The sequence below is a fragment of the Fusarium tjaetaba genome, assembly GCF_013396195.1.
Source record: "Fusarium tjaetaba strain NRRL 66243 chromosome Unknown NRRL66243_c0000053, whole genome shotgun sequence".
Taxonomy (NCBI): domain Eukaryota; kingdom Fungi; phylum Ascomycota; class Sordariomycetes; order Hypocreales; family Nectriaceae; genus Fusarium; species Fusarium tjaetaba.
In genome coordinates this window covers 1,815-16,733 of record NW_023501249.1, presented here as the reverse complement: position 1 = coordinate 16,733, position 14,919 = coordinate 1,815, and the positions used below count along the sequence as shown (strand labels likewise).

At 46.6% G+C, this 14,919-nt stretch overlaps 8 protein-coding genes across 8 annotated transcripts; 4 read left to right on the top strand and 4 right to left on the bottom strand.

Moving 5' to 3' along the window:
• Window positions 1–27: 27 nt before the first annotated feature.
• On the bottom strand, window positions 28–1,254 carry FTJAE_2635 (OYE2-NADPH dehydrogenase (old yellow enzyme); the record flags this gene model as incomplete). Its single annotated transcript, XM_037348849.1, has 1 exon — window positions 28–1,254. The coding sequence occupies one exon, from the start codon at window positions 1,252–1,254 to the stop codon at window positions 28–30; it is 1,227 nt and encodes a 408-aa protein (XP_037210243.1).
• Window positions 1,255–3,724: 2,470 nt separating this feature from the next.
• On the top strand, window positions 3,725–4,333 carry FTJAE_2634 (uncharacterized protein; the record flags this gene model as incomplete). Its single annotated transcript, XM_037348848.1, has 1 exon — window positions 3,725–4,333. One exon carries the CDS (start codon window positions 3,725–3,727, stop codon window positions 4,331–4,333), a length of 609 nt encoding a protein of 202 aa, XP_037210242.1.
• A 288-nt stretch (window positions 4,334–4,621) lies between these two features.
• Window positions 4,622–5,714, bottom strand: FTJAE_2633 (lipase acylhydrolase; the record flags this gene model as incomplete). Its single annotated transcript, XM_037348847.1, has 2 exons — window positions 4,622–5,608; window positions 5,658–5,714. 2 exons carry the CDS (start codon window positions 5,712–5,714, stop codon window positions 4,622–4,624), a joined length of 1,044 nt encoding a protein of 347 aa, XP_037210241.1.
• Window positions 5,715–6,324: 610 nt separating this feature from the next.
• FTJAE_2632 (heat-stable 19 kDa antigen) lies at window positions 6,325–6,813 on the bottom strand (the record flags this gene model as incomplete). Its single annotated transcript, XM_037348846.1, has 2 exons — window positions 6,325–6,701; window positions 6,753–6,813. 2 exons carry the CDS (start codon window positions 6,811–6,813, stop codon window positions 6,325–6,327), a joined length of 438 nt encoding a protein of 145 aa, XP_037210240.1.
• A 1,059-nt stretch (window positions 6,814–7,872) lies between these two features.
• Window positions 7,873–8,241, top strand: FTJAE_2631 (uncharacterized protein; the record flags this gene model as incomplete). The annotated part of the gene is made up of 1 exon (XM_037348845.1): window positions 7,873–8,241. One exon carries the CDS (start codon window positions 7,873–7,875, stop codon window positions 8,239–8,241), a length of 369 nt encoding a protein of 122 aa, XP_037210239.1.
• Window positions 8,242–8,803: 562 nt separating this feature from the next.
• Window positions 8,804–9,998, bottom strand: FTJAE_2630 (uncharacterized protein; the record flags this gene model as incomplete). Its single annotated transcript, XM_037348844.1, has 3 exons — window positions 8,804–9,232; window positions 9,294–9,644; window positions 9,696–9,998. The coding sequence occupies 3 exons, from the start codon at window positions 9,996–9,998 to the stop codon at window positions 8,804–8,806; spliced, it is 1,083 nt and encodes a 360-aa protein (XP_037210238.1).
• A 1,720-nt stretch (window positions 9,999–11,718) lies between these two features.
• On the top strand, window positions 11,719–12,502 carry FTJAE_2629 (uncharacterized protein; the record flags this gene model as incomplete). Its single annotated transcript, XM_037348842.1, has 5 exons — window positions 11,719–11,796; window positions 11,847–11,979; window positions 12,034–12,178; window positions 12,225–12,305; window positions 12,355–12,502. 5 exons carry the CDS (start codon window positions 11,719–11,721, stop codon window positions 12,500–12,502), a joined length of 585 nt encoding a protein of 194 aa, XP_037210237.1.
• Window positions 12,503–14,039: 1,537 nt separating this feature from the next.
• Window positions 14,040–14,597, top strand: FTJAE_2628 (plastocyanin-like domain protein; the record flags this gene model as incomplete). The annotated part of the gene is made up of 1 exon (XM_037348841.1): window positions 14,040–14,597. One exon carries the CDS (start codon window positions 14,040–14,042, stop codon window positions 14,595–14,597), a length of 558 nt encoding a protein of 185 aa, XP_037210236.1.
• Between the last annotated feature and the right edge of the window lie 322 nt (window positions 14,598–14,919).

Here is a 14,919-nt window from a genome sequence, read left to right as displayed (position 1 = left end):
GGGGAGAATTAATTTGTAAATTAAGATCTACTCCTCTTTGTAAAAAGGATAATCCGTATATCCAACAGCATTATCTTCAAAAGGTCCATAAAATGTCTTTCGATCATACGCCTGCAGCGGCCACCCATTCCTCAATCTCTCTACCAAGTCAGGGTTACTGATAAAATACCTTCCATACAACAGACCATCATACTTCCCACTCTCGACAGCACCCCATGAGTTAACATCATTGAATCCGCCGGCGGAAAAGAATGGCGTATCTCCAAAGATGGAACGGAACAATGACAGATCGACAGTAGGCAAGCCCCAAGATCCCAGGAACTTCTGCTTCTCTGCCTCCGAGAAGATCTGCTCATATCTTGGCTCAACAAAACTGACGTATGAAAGCTTTGGCAAGCGAGATTTCAGTTCACGGCAGAGGTGGCTCCATGTTTCAACACGCTTCTCGCCACGAGCTTGGTTAAACAGACCGAAAGGGGTGAGGCGAATAGCCAAGTTTTCTTGGCCAATTGACTTGGCTAGTTCCTCCATAAGCTCTAGTGCAAAGTTACATCTCTTCTCCTCGGTGCCGCCGTAGTGATCTGTCCGTTTGTTGATGTTTGAGGAGAGGAATTGCTCGACAAGGTATCCGTTTCCGCCGTGGACTTCAACGCCGTCGAAACCGGCTTCAATGGCATTCTTTGCAGCTTCGACGTAGTCACTGATAGTACTCTTTATCTTTTCCACGGTCATCTCGATAGGTGGGTAGTCTGCGATCTTCACAGGCGTAGTGCTGTGGGGTGGGGGATATGCAAAGGTCTCGTTGGGGTCATCCCATGGTGTGGCGGAGGGAGCCAGAATGGGAGTTCCCGTCAATTGAGGGATGTTGGCGCGACCAGAGTGCCACAACTGGGCATACATATAGCCTCCTTTGGAATGGACAGCAGAAACAACCCTCTTCCAGCCTTCTACCTGTTCAGGGAGGAAAATGCCTGGAACACCTGGCATTCCATTGCCCTCAAGTGAAGGGGGGAGGCCCTCAGAAATGATGAGGCCACCATCGGTCGCTCGCTGAGAATAGTATTCGGCCATCAGGTCATTTGTAATCCAGAGTCGGTTGGGCTTCTCAGGCGTAGACACAGAGTTCACCGGAGTTCCTCGGTTCCTAGTCAGAGGTGCATGGATAATGCGGTGCTTGAGATTGACTTTGCCATTTCCAATGTCCAGAGTGGTGAAGAGCTTGGAACAAGCTCCGGCATCGATTATATCGCCCATTGCGCAGTATATCACGAAGTTCGGAAGGTATGCCTTGTGTATTCCGGGATCCGCGAGATCTCAGATACTTAAACAATTGCACATCGACAGACCATCGATATCAGAGTCTGATATGTCATCCTATACAGGATCCCAAGAAACCGGAACGGTCTACAAAGACCAATACCAGCCTTGATCTGGTGCATTGGCTCCATAGATGACACTTACGCCACCTCGGCATTCTCCACAGACAAGGACCATATTCTTTAGTCTCTGGAAATCTTGGCGAATATTGTGGACTGACTCCGATTCTAGGCGTAGGATTGAGTTGATGTAACGTTTTTGACGACTTAACGAATCGACAGGCTTGCAGCATGAGAAACCTGATCCTTGGTATAGACGTCAATGTCTGGACGATGTAACAACGGTCCACAATATATGGAGATAAGAATGGGGATGAGTGGATGAGTGTTGACGATTGCTAGATGATAAGCTGTGATAAGGTCATAGTTGGGTCTAGAGAAGACACTAGATCTGGGAAACGGAGCGTTATCATGGCAATCCCCAAGAGCTTACTAGTTCGATTCAATCGAACTATGCCCCCCTAGGATACGGGCAACTGAGGCTCTGAAAAGTTGATGGTAAAGTGATTTGGAATGTGTGTAGTTGACAAGAAAAGATCAATCAGAATGACATTTAATCTAGGATTGCTGTGACCCCTAGAAAGACACTACCTCGCCCTTTCGCCCTACATTTTACTGCCTTTAGCTAAATCATTAGTTCTTTAGACATAGAAGAAGAAAGACAATTACTTTATAATTGTTTATTCTTCTTTGTAAGTGTTAGGATTATCTCGTCTTGAGTTATGTATAACAGTACAAGTAAAGCCACAAGTCTCAAATACAAATAGCATATACTTAACGAAGTTTATTATAAGTGTATTATGTAAATTGAGATAGGAACGCAACCTGATATGTACCAATCTGGATTGTATCGTGGAGCGACCTGCACCATCAAGAGCCATAGCCGACGAATGCAAAGCATATGGCTACCTGGAATGATATGTCAGAAAAATTAGACTCGAGGGAGACCGAAACTTTCTGCAACTCAATGTTCGCTGGGTTTAGTTTGTGTTCAAGGAGCCAATCTATACTGTTGAGACATTCTTTAGCGACAGTCACGGTTTATGTCTCGTTGAAACGCCGTAAGCTTTAAGTATCAATCAGCAAAAGTCTTGTTTGTGACTGAAAGCTTAATATTGAATCACCTGCCTCGTTTGTATCCTTTAGCTGAAAGAGGGCTGCGAGGACCAGCATAGAGCTGGCCTCATCTGCGTTGACAGCCTAAAGCCTAACTTTATACTCTGTAGGTAGTCTAGGTCGTCTAGGTAGTCATCGACTACATAGTTGCTTTAGCTTGCCTTTCAGGGATCGGCTGCCGTAAACTAGTTAATACTAATAAATGACTACTGGGTAGGGCTGAGTGTTCGTAGAGTTAGGTCCCTACTTAGTGCAGGGAGCTAATAACAGTCCTATTCACAGGAGATCGGCACAGACGGCATGTCAGGGTGTTTCAAGTAAACCCCGGAACTCTCGGCCAACCAGAGCAATCTCGCGTTTACATATTTGCATTCCATGCTGCCAATCTGTATCATGGCGGTTTTATAATAATGTACTGTTTAGCAACGTTGGACTATAGACTACCTATTATGTGAAGCCAAAGGTATCCTTGCTACTGTAGCAATACTTTCCTAAGGCCTTTTCTCACCAGAATATACTTGACAACAATAGGTCGGATTGAGTATAATGAAAGGTCGAAGTTATGAGCCGTATGTGATATTTGCAGTTGAGAACTGTGATTTAGAGTTTATCTTTATTTCACAGAGCCTAGTTAGACTGTAGACTGCATGCTAACCCAAGCAAGTGTCGTTTTACATTTCGTTAAGTAGCGCTTCGTTCTACTTAATCAGGATAGTAGATAAATTCACTGTACTTGAAACACACTTCGCACTCCATTTGCCGGGTTTGTACATATTAAGTTTGACTATAATCCCTGGCTGCATATGCAAACATGCAAACAAGCATTTGCTTGCAAAGTACTACAATTTTTGTACTGCAAGTCCAGGAAGGATTTGGCTCCTTCATTAAACCATCATCAACGCAATTAGGAAGCCTCCACAAACAAGTCTTAAGTCGCTAGATGTGTACCAAAGCAAGGGTCAGATACCTAGGAAATTAAGGAAAATGGATCTCATGATTCTTATGAATCTGTGTTCTGGATATCCTTTCCTCAGGAGACTTCACAACTTGACGTTTACTAATACAACAAACATACATGTGAAGAAGATTAGACCGGTGCTTTTAAATAGGCTTGAGCTCCCCCATTTTAACGCTTCAACAACCACTCTATTGCTTGCCTCCTTCATACCTTGTCCTCTCCAAATACCTTGCCTAAGTCTTTCACTCGCTATTACTACGACCCTTACTCAATTATGCTGCTCAATAACCTATTCGTCTCCATCTTGGTACCTATGGCTCTTGCAGCCGCTCCCCTCGGTGGCGGCAGATGGAAGAAAGTCAACCCTGCCCTCAACCCCCAGCAATGCGCAGGAGCAAAAATCAAGGGCGACGTCTTTCACCTTCCACCAAGGGCCAACGGGCAGACCGTTGGCTCCGGCTGCCACAATGGCCATCTTCGCGCCGAATACGGCTCTAGAGACCACTATACCTCGGGCGTACACCAGTTTACTGGCAAATTCACCATCAATTCGTTCGGAGGGGATCGAATCTCTCTCAAGCAAACAATCGGAAACAAAGGTGCATGGTTCATGCTGGCTGCGGATCACTCTGGAGACTTATACGGCGTGGGAGGAAGAGGAACAATTGCCAAGGGAGTGGCCAAAGTCGGTGCAACGGTCACTGTCAACACCATCCATGATGCCGATACAGGTTCATACAAGGTATTCATCAATGGAGAGGAGAAATACTCCACTACTTCGCCGCGAGATGTATGGGGAGATAAGTATGGAGCCTATGCTACTGTAAGCGGTTCAGGGCCAATTACTGTGACATGGAAAGATGTAGAATTCTACACCCGTTAGCAACGAGTTTCGTGATGGGATTGGCGAGGATGAGTGAGAGGCTGAAGGGGTTGGGGTTTTTCCTCTGGGTGTAACCCAGTTTTCCCTGTATCTTATAAAGCAGCTAGCCATTCTAGCAACGCACAACCGTTATACTAGACGTTCATTCATAAGACGTTGCACTTAATTTGACTGTCAAACAAGAATGCAATACTGTCTTCTCTCTATTTGAACCTGCTTGGCTCTGTTAGAAGCCTACTCTTTTGACATACATCTCCAAGAATTCTTTTTGATACCCCGTCTCAACCCTTACCATCCCAGAGCTGCCTTGATAGAGGCCTCCAGAAGTGCACCGCCCTTGGCTTGCGTAGCAGCATTTGGGTGATAGTCACATCCTGAATCAGATCCCTGAGTAGGCCAATCAACCAGATGAGTCTTGACACCAGTCAGCTGCTGCATGGCATCCTTGAGAACTTTGACATGTGTGGACTTCTGCGCATCAGCCGTGGTAGGGTAGTAATCGCTGAGGAGCGGAGAAGACACAAAGAAGAACTGAGCCTTGGGGTAGTGTGGCTGTATGCTCTTCACCAACTTGACCAGAGCTTGAGTCAGGTCTGCAGGGTTGACTGGCTGGCGCACGTTGAGGTAACTGAAGTCATTTGTGCCGAGGTTGATCACAACAGCGTCAGGAACCCATGAACTGGGGAACTTGAAACTGTTATCGGCGTCGTTGGCTCCGTAGCGCGTGTAGAGAACCGGCATCGTTGGTGAAGTGTCGGGAGGGTTCTGGGCATAGTTGCGGATGAGACCCTTGCCACTCCAAGCGACGACACTATAATCCGCCTTTAAAGCTCTCGCTGCCACAGCACCATATGTCTTGCCGTTGTTCTGCAGAACAGCTGAATCGACACAAGGATTAACGCCATCAAGACCGTACCCAACGGTGATGGAGTCGCCGATGATCTCAATCTTGCGCTTTGGTGCTACGTTCTCGACCAGTTGACCATCCGTGCTGACGCCGGAAACTCGGAAGGAACCGAAAGATGCTTCAGATCGCTTGCGAAGTTCAACAGTATGGGTACCCTGAGTGAGCTTTGGGGTCGAGATCGATGTTCCCTCTACATTTTTAACGAGAATTGGGTTGCCACCGTCGATGATCAGATCCGCGCTTGATGTTCCAGTGATACCGTCAATCTTGATACTGGCGGTAGTTCCCTTGAAGGTGAAAGCCACTCCGGTGCTCGGCCATGTGAGCTGTTTGGTCGCCGGGTTGACTCTTCCGACAAACCTATAGCTCTGCACCAGCAGGTTAGTAGTGTCTCCAGTCGTGGATGATGAGACTTACTGGGAGTGAGGCGGCCGACACAGCGGTCATAAAAAGGGACAATACAGCCACCTTCATTTTGACCTTGCCTTGTATCTTAACACTTTCAATAATGGGTAGGAATTTCGATGAAATAAAAAGGCATTTTCTCATCTTATATACTTTCTCCGATCTCCTGATCAATCCTAGAGACTTCGGCAGAGACTATCCGAATTTGCCTAAATAGGCAAAGTTCGGCTGTATACAAGGTTTCTGTTTCATAAATCATCCACCACTTACAGTGTGCTCTATCCTATTTAATTGAGACGATCCAGCTGTTTCTGTATTTCTCCGGCCCTTCGTATAGCTGCCGGACCGAAAACGAGAGCTTTAGATCCGGAGCTCTCGGAGGGCCTATGGTGGAGTTCACATTTATTTTACAATAGGTATAGGGCGACAATTAACAGTGCTTCCTAATACCACTGCCGTCTATGACTAGACTTTAAAGTAGTCAAGTTAATCCATCTAGAACAAATCGCTAGCTAAGCTCTGTTTAGTTGGTACTGGTCCTAGGATAAGCTTGAACGGCAGGACCTTGACCCAACTGACGACGAAAGATTAAATCCAGGAGGAGGATGAGAGAACAGTGCAAAGGATGCCCTCTGTAAAGGTATTTAGCCAGATGGAAGGCAAAGGCCATCAAGACACATCAGAGTTCCTTCTTTATATCCGCCGGGGCAAGTCCACAATTCGTGATATCAACCTTGGCAGGCTTCACCTCGACGCTTCCAAGCTCTTCGCCCTTGTCACCGGTAAGCCAGTTCAAGGTATCAAGAGTTGATACGAAACCCTCCTTTGCACTGTCTAGGATAAGCACAGGTCTGGAGGTTTCACCGTATGTGAGAATCCAGCAGGAACCGCAGAGCGGAGAATCAGGTCCATCAACCTGCTCAAGACCAGTGATTGAATGCGGAATGTCCCCAATGGTTTTCCATGCTGGGTACCCATCCAGTATAAGACCGTTCTTGTAGCATGCCAGCTGGTTAACAGGTATCGAGTTGTTGTCATAAAGTTTGCTGTATGTGACTATTCCCTGAGTTAATAGTGGAGGGAGGTTCAATCATGGTGAACTCTTACGTGAAACGGCAGATACTGAACTCAATAGTAGACCAACAACTATGGATTTTGATTTGAACATCTTGTTTGAAAGGTAAAGCGGCAAAAACTCTGTGTTGACTTCTAAACAAAGAAGCAAGGTTTGGTGTTTTCGAAAGGGTGTAAAACGGCGGGGTGGCCACGAGTTAGGTTGACATGAATATATCCGATTTAGCGGTTTGGCCGGTATCCTCTTATCAGATTATCAATTACCCTGTCCTAATGCGGCGTTGTTGACTGTTGGTCGTTGGTTGCGATGATGGTCTCATGATCATATCATGCCGGTTGATATCTAACTTTCAATTGACCACATTGCATTCCTGAAATATGATTTGTTCAGAAGGTTTCACTTCCCTGTGCATTTTGCCAAAAGGGTTATTTGCTGTCAACTAAGTAAGACATTTACATGATCCAGAACGTCTTGGCTCACCAGGGTCATTCGCTTACACAGGCGTATTACTCGTATATTTCGGTCTTTCCAGACTGACAGACCAGAATAGGCAACTCGTGGATGTATGAATGGTTCGGTTTGCGCGATGATTTCCACGGCGATTACTCCTTTCACTGGAGGTATGATAAGCAGCTAAGCCACCATGCAACTTCACCCCTTGGATATACATCTTGGTCTTGATCTCTTGATGCAGAATTACTACTTTGGTCTCATCGTATGTCTGCTAGTTTGATGAACTTTGTGAACTAGGTATAGGCTATATAGTTCCTAATTCTCTGTAGACCACTACAAGCGACTAGAGTAGCAGAAGCTGTAAAATATTTAACCTCTGTTTAACAGATATACAACACCATCATTCATCATAACAGGGATGCATAGGCCTCTGGGCCTTGACCGAAGCTAGGTTGCGGGTCATGGCCCCCAACAACAAGTTCAACAGGGCTTGTCATGGTTGCTGTACTGCCTCAAATTGATATTGATGAGTAGATATCAGCGCCCTGAGCCCTTGAAAGAGACGTCTTTTCAATAAGTATAAATACGTCCGAATGATCCTCAGCCTTTTGAGCACTTCATTCGCAACAGTTCCTGTTCAAGCACCTCCTTTGTCACTACTTAAGCACCTTCTATCTTCAATTCCAATCATTATTCACGATGAAGTACAACAGCGCGATTCTAGTTCTCGCCTGCTCAACCCTGATTTCTGCTGGAACATCCACTATCTCTGGTGCCGAAGCTGTCTGTGGAGATCCTGGAATCCTTCAGGTCACTCCCGGAAATCTCCCTGATGGCGTAGATTCCTCAGATCTTCGCCTCTGCGCCGCTCATCCACTCGGCCGCAACCGTACCCTTGATCCCGCCAAGGGTGCCTCACTAACGCCCCTAGAGGAAGGCGATATCCCCAATACAACCCCAACGGGTACTTCCAGGCTCTTCCAAAAGAGACGTTGCTATTACGGGGCACCATACGGCTGTTCAGACAAGTACTGCTGGAAGAGCTACGGTGCGAAGGGGAGCGGCTAATGGTGCTGGACCGCGACGGCTGGGGGAGTTGGGCCGTGGGCCAAATGCAAGACGTGGGAGGACTGTGGAACCAACGGACTTCAATATGGCTGTGGAAAGAACTGTGTTCTGCCGGGTGTGTGTGGATGTAGCTGCTAGAAGCTGGGGTCACGAAGGGGATCCAAAGCTCTGAATTCTGAGAAAGTTGCGGTTTGTAGCTAGTATGTTTCTGGTTGCTGCCCATGATTTTACCCTTGAGGCTACGAAGTTTTCGGACTGGATTCAAAGTTCAAAAGGTTTAGATATTATGAGGATATCTCGAGAGCAGTTTATAATAAGTCAATTCTTGGGGCCATATTTGATATCTTGTGGTCGTTCAGGACATCCTTGGTGTATCTTATGGTAAACATAGAGTGGACATTTCGCTTTCTCATCGAAATGCTAGAGCTTAAACTTTTTACAAGCTACGAATAGACCCAAACACTCTTTTCCACTGAAATTCCAAACTTTCTGACAACCTCCAGGCCTTGGTCAACTGTCGCGTTCATCTCATTACCATAAAAGAAACCATTCGAGTTTGAATTTAGATCTCAGACTGCCGCCAAAGAGGCGATGAAGGCGTTATGTTTTTAATCCTCTCTGTAGCCGCGGCATACTCATCATCGTTGACGTAAGGCTCGCCTTGAGGATTAGTAAGTCCTCCTAGGAGAAGAAGTCGCCGATCATCAAGTTCTGGCCAGTCCGTCCCGTCCTCAACGCAGCCTGGCTGAGGCGGGTTTGGCGGGAGCCTCCTCTCATACTTATCGCGGAAGATGTGATAATATGCAAGTGCATGGTATGGATGCCATCGTGGTCTGTTGGCGCTTGATCCATGAATAGGAAACGGACATGTTGGGCTTTCCTCGAATGGAATAGTGAGGAATTTGATCAAGGCGTCGAATTGTTCTTGGGTCGGTGGATAAAGAGTTCTTGGGCCTCTGATCAAGTCGCCATGGATCCACATGGCATTGCACTGTCCCAGGCGCAGTGGTCATCAGCTGTTGGGTCCCATGATGAGGATCAAAAAACCATACCCCTTGTTCAGTCTCACCACGATCGAATACAATAACGCCGCCGAGGATCTTGGACTCAGCCCAATAGCCAGCAACATCAGCCGTACCTTTTGGATATTGCTCAGGATATCGATATGCTCGGTGACAAAAGGCGATGGGAGGAGGATCGTAGTATCGCCTTGATTCGACCCCACGTTCCTTTTCTTCGAGGACGCTTTGTCTCCAGTCTTCATACAATTTGTGCTTGTGAGCAGCATCATCGAGGTTAAAGAGAAAAGCGCCGATCTGATGACAAGCAACGGCAACGACTTCGATCAATCGAAGTTTGAACGCTTCTGATCCAGGCACTGTATCTGCGAAGGCTTTGATTGTCTAAAATAAGCGTAAGCTTGGCATGCCGATGTTTCCCTAGCCAAGACTTACCTTGGAGTCTAATTGTAGTTGCGATAGGTCAAACTGATTTCTGAACTCTCGGGCTTTGTCTACATATCCGGGGCAAATTTCGGCGTGATTAAGGCTATGAACGGGGTGATCTTTGACAAAGTCAGAACTGTCTCTCAGAGACTTTTCAGCAGGAAGTCCATCAAGAATCTGAGCGTATACGAGCTCGGCAACCTCCGTGCTCAGGACATTCCTCACAGCTTTTTCGAGCATAACCCGATGTTCACTATCCAGTACGTCCAGCATAGCCGGGCCTTGTGAAGCTGGACTTGGACGAGATGCCATGGCGAAGTTAAGTGCAAGAGACGTTCTACACTGACGCTTACCATGGGGTGGTAAAGTGCTCAACAAGTCACATGGAAGTGCGGGGTTTCATATTCGACATCTTTCGAAGCCATATAACATCAAATCAAGCGAACACCACCATGAAATTGCAACCCTAATAGCGAAATGTTTTAAATGCACGCATGCACTTCATCAACATTCCTGACAAGTGCTTAACATGCCGACGGGCAGGTTCGCAATTGCTGGTAATGAACGTATTGTTTGGGGTACGGTTGCTCTGGAACTTTAAGAGCACCACTTCTCTTCTGAGTTGAATATGCTCCTTGCTTAGTTGACACTCAGTAACTCTATTGGTAGTTGTACTGACTTTGCTGCTCGAGTAAGCAATAAGTACATCATTAGCATCTTTCGTAAGATAATCGACCTTCGCCGTTTCTAGATGTAAGTGGCATTGGTCTTAAAAGACGCTGACAATAACACACAGAGAATAGACATATGATAACTGTAGTCGAACTGCCTCAGTAAGCAGTAATGCGTAATAGCAATGACTGAGGACATAGTTAGCATTGGCCGGGGTCTACCATAGTGACAGATCTCGGCAAAAGCACAAGACAGGAACTCTAAGTAGCACATTCTACTTAATACAGAAGATTATTTATCGAAGCCCTGTTTTTGCTAGTGTTGTCTGTTCCTTGTAGTCATGACTGCCTCTAGAGAGCTAGCTGACTTGGATGGATATCGTGGAGACGGCAAAAATTAGTTTCAACACTAAAAAACATACAACACCGGGGATTCGCTGGTCGTCACCGACCCAACTANNCTACGAGCTATGGTCGTATGTGGCAGATGTCAAGCATATTCGCCTCAAGTCCATATTTGCCATAGCTCAGACCAACCAAGAGTTGTAACAGTTTCAATTTGCTTGGAGTTGGCTGTCCAAGAGGAGGAGGCAATAGATCATCACAACTTTGTTCTCTGACCGAACTTGCTGATGGCTGAAGTGGTAGTCAGAAAGCGTTGCGTGCTGTGCGTTTGATGTCTGACAACGCTGGGAACCTGGCAGAGATGATAGGCTTTCGAGTGAGCCTGCTATCGAAGCCATCTCTGTGAGTGAACCCGATAAGGACAAGCTTTTCGCGGTTCTTCTCTCTAAAACACATGTTAAGACCATAAGGCTCAGCTTAAGCTCAGTCATCCACAAACCCTTTGGGCACAGTACAGATAGATTGTGCGGTATAGACAGGTAAAACCTATGACAATTGAAGAGTTTTTGTGTCGCGGTAATGATTTCCTTTCCTTAGTGCAGTGGTCTGGGGTTTCAAGCATCGAGACCATAGTTCATGATATTGATAGTTCATGATCATGGGACCCGCACGACGTAGGCCAAACTTATCAGACTAAAGCTGAGACTGAGAAGAGCGACCAGTCTCAGAATCATTTTCTCCACAAACAAACATCCTGCTAGAGAGTGCTCTGAGCTATATACTGCAAGTCCATGGGCCAAGACCACAATACGTCGGTGGCTGGCTGCTGACTCATCCTGGGCAAACAAGAAGTTGTTGGTTCACGACACAGAAAAGCAAACATTGCCCGATTGAATCGAAGCTGTCTGACTCTCGTTCGTTTTTCAAAATACCCCGCCTCGATTTATCCTGCACGCAAGTCATCTTTCATCGCGCGACATTTATTCCCATTGTGTTGCCGTGCCGCCCGCCAGAACATGTCTTGCAGGTCGCTGAGCCTACTAGGCGATCCCGGCTCTGGTAAGAAGACTCTTGTCGGATGCCTCATTTACATGGTATGTTTATTATCTCGATGTTTGAAAGTCTTCATCCTAACTTTCAGTAGTGCGGACTTGAGCTGTCACAATTGGAGGAACTTGAACGGAAAGGAATTCACTATGGGGACATTATGCCATTCTATGAGGGAAGAGGACAGCCTCTATGTTTCCATGCTCCATCGGGCCTCTTTAGAGTCGAAAGTATGAGATCAATCTCCCTGTTCATTTAGACAATTACTGATGGATGCTATTCAGAGAGTCAAACGCCTGATGTTGCTATTTGGGTTGTTGATGGCTCAGATCCGTTAACCTGGGCCACATCAGCTCAGAAACTAGCAGCTACGTTGTCAAACGGCGAGCTTCAACCACGTGAGAGGTTGGTAATTGTGATTAATAAGATGTAAGTGGATAATGTCAAATCTTCCCTGCCTTGACTCATGATCGAGGAACAGGGACTCGGTCAGCTGGTCCGAAAAGACATTCAACGATGCAGTCCACGTGTTCAAGGTTCTCGATTTGAACGAGGGGTAAGATAAATAACTCCCATGACAAGAATACCAACTTAACCGCTTTTAGTACATTCATTGTTCCAGTTTCCGCTTTCAAAGGGCAGAATGTACTTCCAGACTCAAAGGAGCCTTCATGGGCAACCGGTCGATCTCCACAGCGGTTTGGAGGATTGGACGTGGTCTCGAGCGATTGCTTAACACGTCTATTGAGATAAATATAGCCTCATCTTCTCTTTTCCGATTCCGATATCTTGTATGGCAGTATTATTAGAATGAAACCAGGGATCCTTGCGTGACCAAGAGGAAACATGAAGCTGTCTGATCCTACTGAAAGGTCTTGTTAATTATATCAAGGTTGAGTAGATTCAGTCGGCCAGCGACTCAAGAAGGCTACAGCAAGCCACCAGCGATTTTACTGGAAGTCGGATATGACATGCTACGGGGTCATACATGAATGACGGGTTACAAGTGTAATGCTTGAATGTCCGTGAGGCTGAGCCCCGACGGTCAAGACTGACACTAAACTTAGAACGAGTACACAGCTACTGCACACGGATTCATCTTCTGTAGGATAGAGTAATTTTGGTGTCATTAGTCCCAGCTGATGTTTTCACTTTGTGTTATTCATCCATGCAGCCATTGAATGCTGACGACACGTCAAGCCCGTCAGTCCAGCTCAGAACTGCTCTAATGCTGAGAAAGGACTTTGGTCACTGCCACCACGCATATGCCGTGCACTACAGAGAGACATTCCCATTGGGTCAAAAACTTTATGTTCTTAGAACTGATGCTAATAATATGGGGGCCGTGCCACTTAACCAGAACTGTCAATTCCATGCGATGCTGTCCCAGCGTGATCGCTCGTTCTGACTTTGAGTACTGAAGTAGGTGTCTGGGGATTTTGTCTTCCCTTCGGGGGAATCTTTGCTTATTGAGCATCGGGGGCAATCCAAGAGCTTGGCGCTTTGAAGGTAAGGACACCGCTGAGTGAGATTATAATACCTGGCGGTATAGAAAGCTTTGACGATTATAGCGCCGGATGTCGTCAAACCCGAAGCGGCCGGGCCTGTGCAATCAGGGTATCTTCCTATTTTAATCTAATCCCTTGACAGAAAAGAAAAGAAAAGCATGGTATTCGGATAGTCGGCAATACAGGCATCACCATGCAAAGTAAGCTTCCCCGACTTGACAAGCACCAGCATCGCACAAACAAATCCCATGGCTTGAAAACATAAGCAGCCTGTCAAAAATCACTTCCATGCTCCGACCAATAGAAAGGCTCTTACTCAGATAAAAATAAGATTCTCATCATTCATTCCACGTTGAGGCGCAGTCTTTGGGGGCTAGTGTTAACCACGCTTACAGCTCACTGAATGCCGAGAAACAGTCAGCTCCCCTCAGCCATGCTAGAATCATGTTTTGGCCAATGAAATTGGAGAGAGTCCTTGGTTAACAGGTCTCGGAGGTGAGCTCTTCCAGTGATGGCTGAGTTGGACAGCTGGTTGCTATTCCCAGCTGAGGCGGTGGCACAGAGAGACGAGTTACACTATGATGATGATGATGACTTTTATGAATTTGAAATGGATTTTACATAGATTCATTTGTCTATATAATGAATGAGATATTCGGTCTACTGGCAATATTCTCATCATCATCACAACAACACTAACAATCAAGCAACTTGCACTTTCACACTACTCAACAACTTCAACTTCACTTCATTTTCAACGTCATAACTCACAAACCATCAAAATGTTCTCCAAGATCGTCTCAGCTACTCTCCTCCTTGCTGCCACTGTCTCCGCGGCACCCGCTTCCAAGACTGTCCGTTCAACACCCGACAAGACCGTCACTCTCACCGGTGTAACCCACTCCGTCAACGCCGGTCTCGGTGGTCTCCGCTTCGACCCCGACAACGTTGTCGCTGAAGTCGGCGACATTGTCGAGTGGCACTTCCTCCCCAAGAACCACACTGTCGCCCAGTCCAGCTTCGGGGAGCCCTGCCAGCCTCTCGCCGACGGCAACGGTTTCTTCGCCGGCTTCAACTTCCCTACCCAGGAGGGTCAGGCTCCCGATGTCTTCCAAATTGTGGTTGAGGACTCCAAGCCTATTTGGTACTACTGCGCTCAGCAGATGGGAAACCATTGCCAGAATGGCATGGTTGGTGTGATCAACCAGAACTTTGATAACCAGGACTTCAGCCTCCGAAGACACAAGGAGCTCGCTGCTGAGACTGTCAAGTCAGTCATCCCCCCTGTTCAGCAGGGTGGCAAGGTCATTCCTAACCCCAACCCCAACGGTGGCTTCTAAGCGGCTTAGTATATGAGGTGCCAGGCATTGTCACAACGGGCTTTGACGGATATTGGTTTTACATTGGCGAAGAGGTAGTGGTGGTTTACGGGATAGAATAGGTTTCGGGCTGGGATTGCATTTACCTTTTACATCTCCTTCATTCCTTTCGAGATATATATATTCAGACTTCAATAGATTGTTCCCTTTTTCACATAAGATGCGCTGAACTTGACCTGTTGCTACGACATAATGCAAGGACTGTGCCATAGATGCCTAGAGCGTGTAGCATTCGGTCTCGGTTAATGGGTTTCGTCACTCTGTGTCATCGAAGAATACTGTT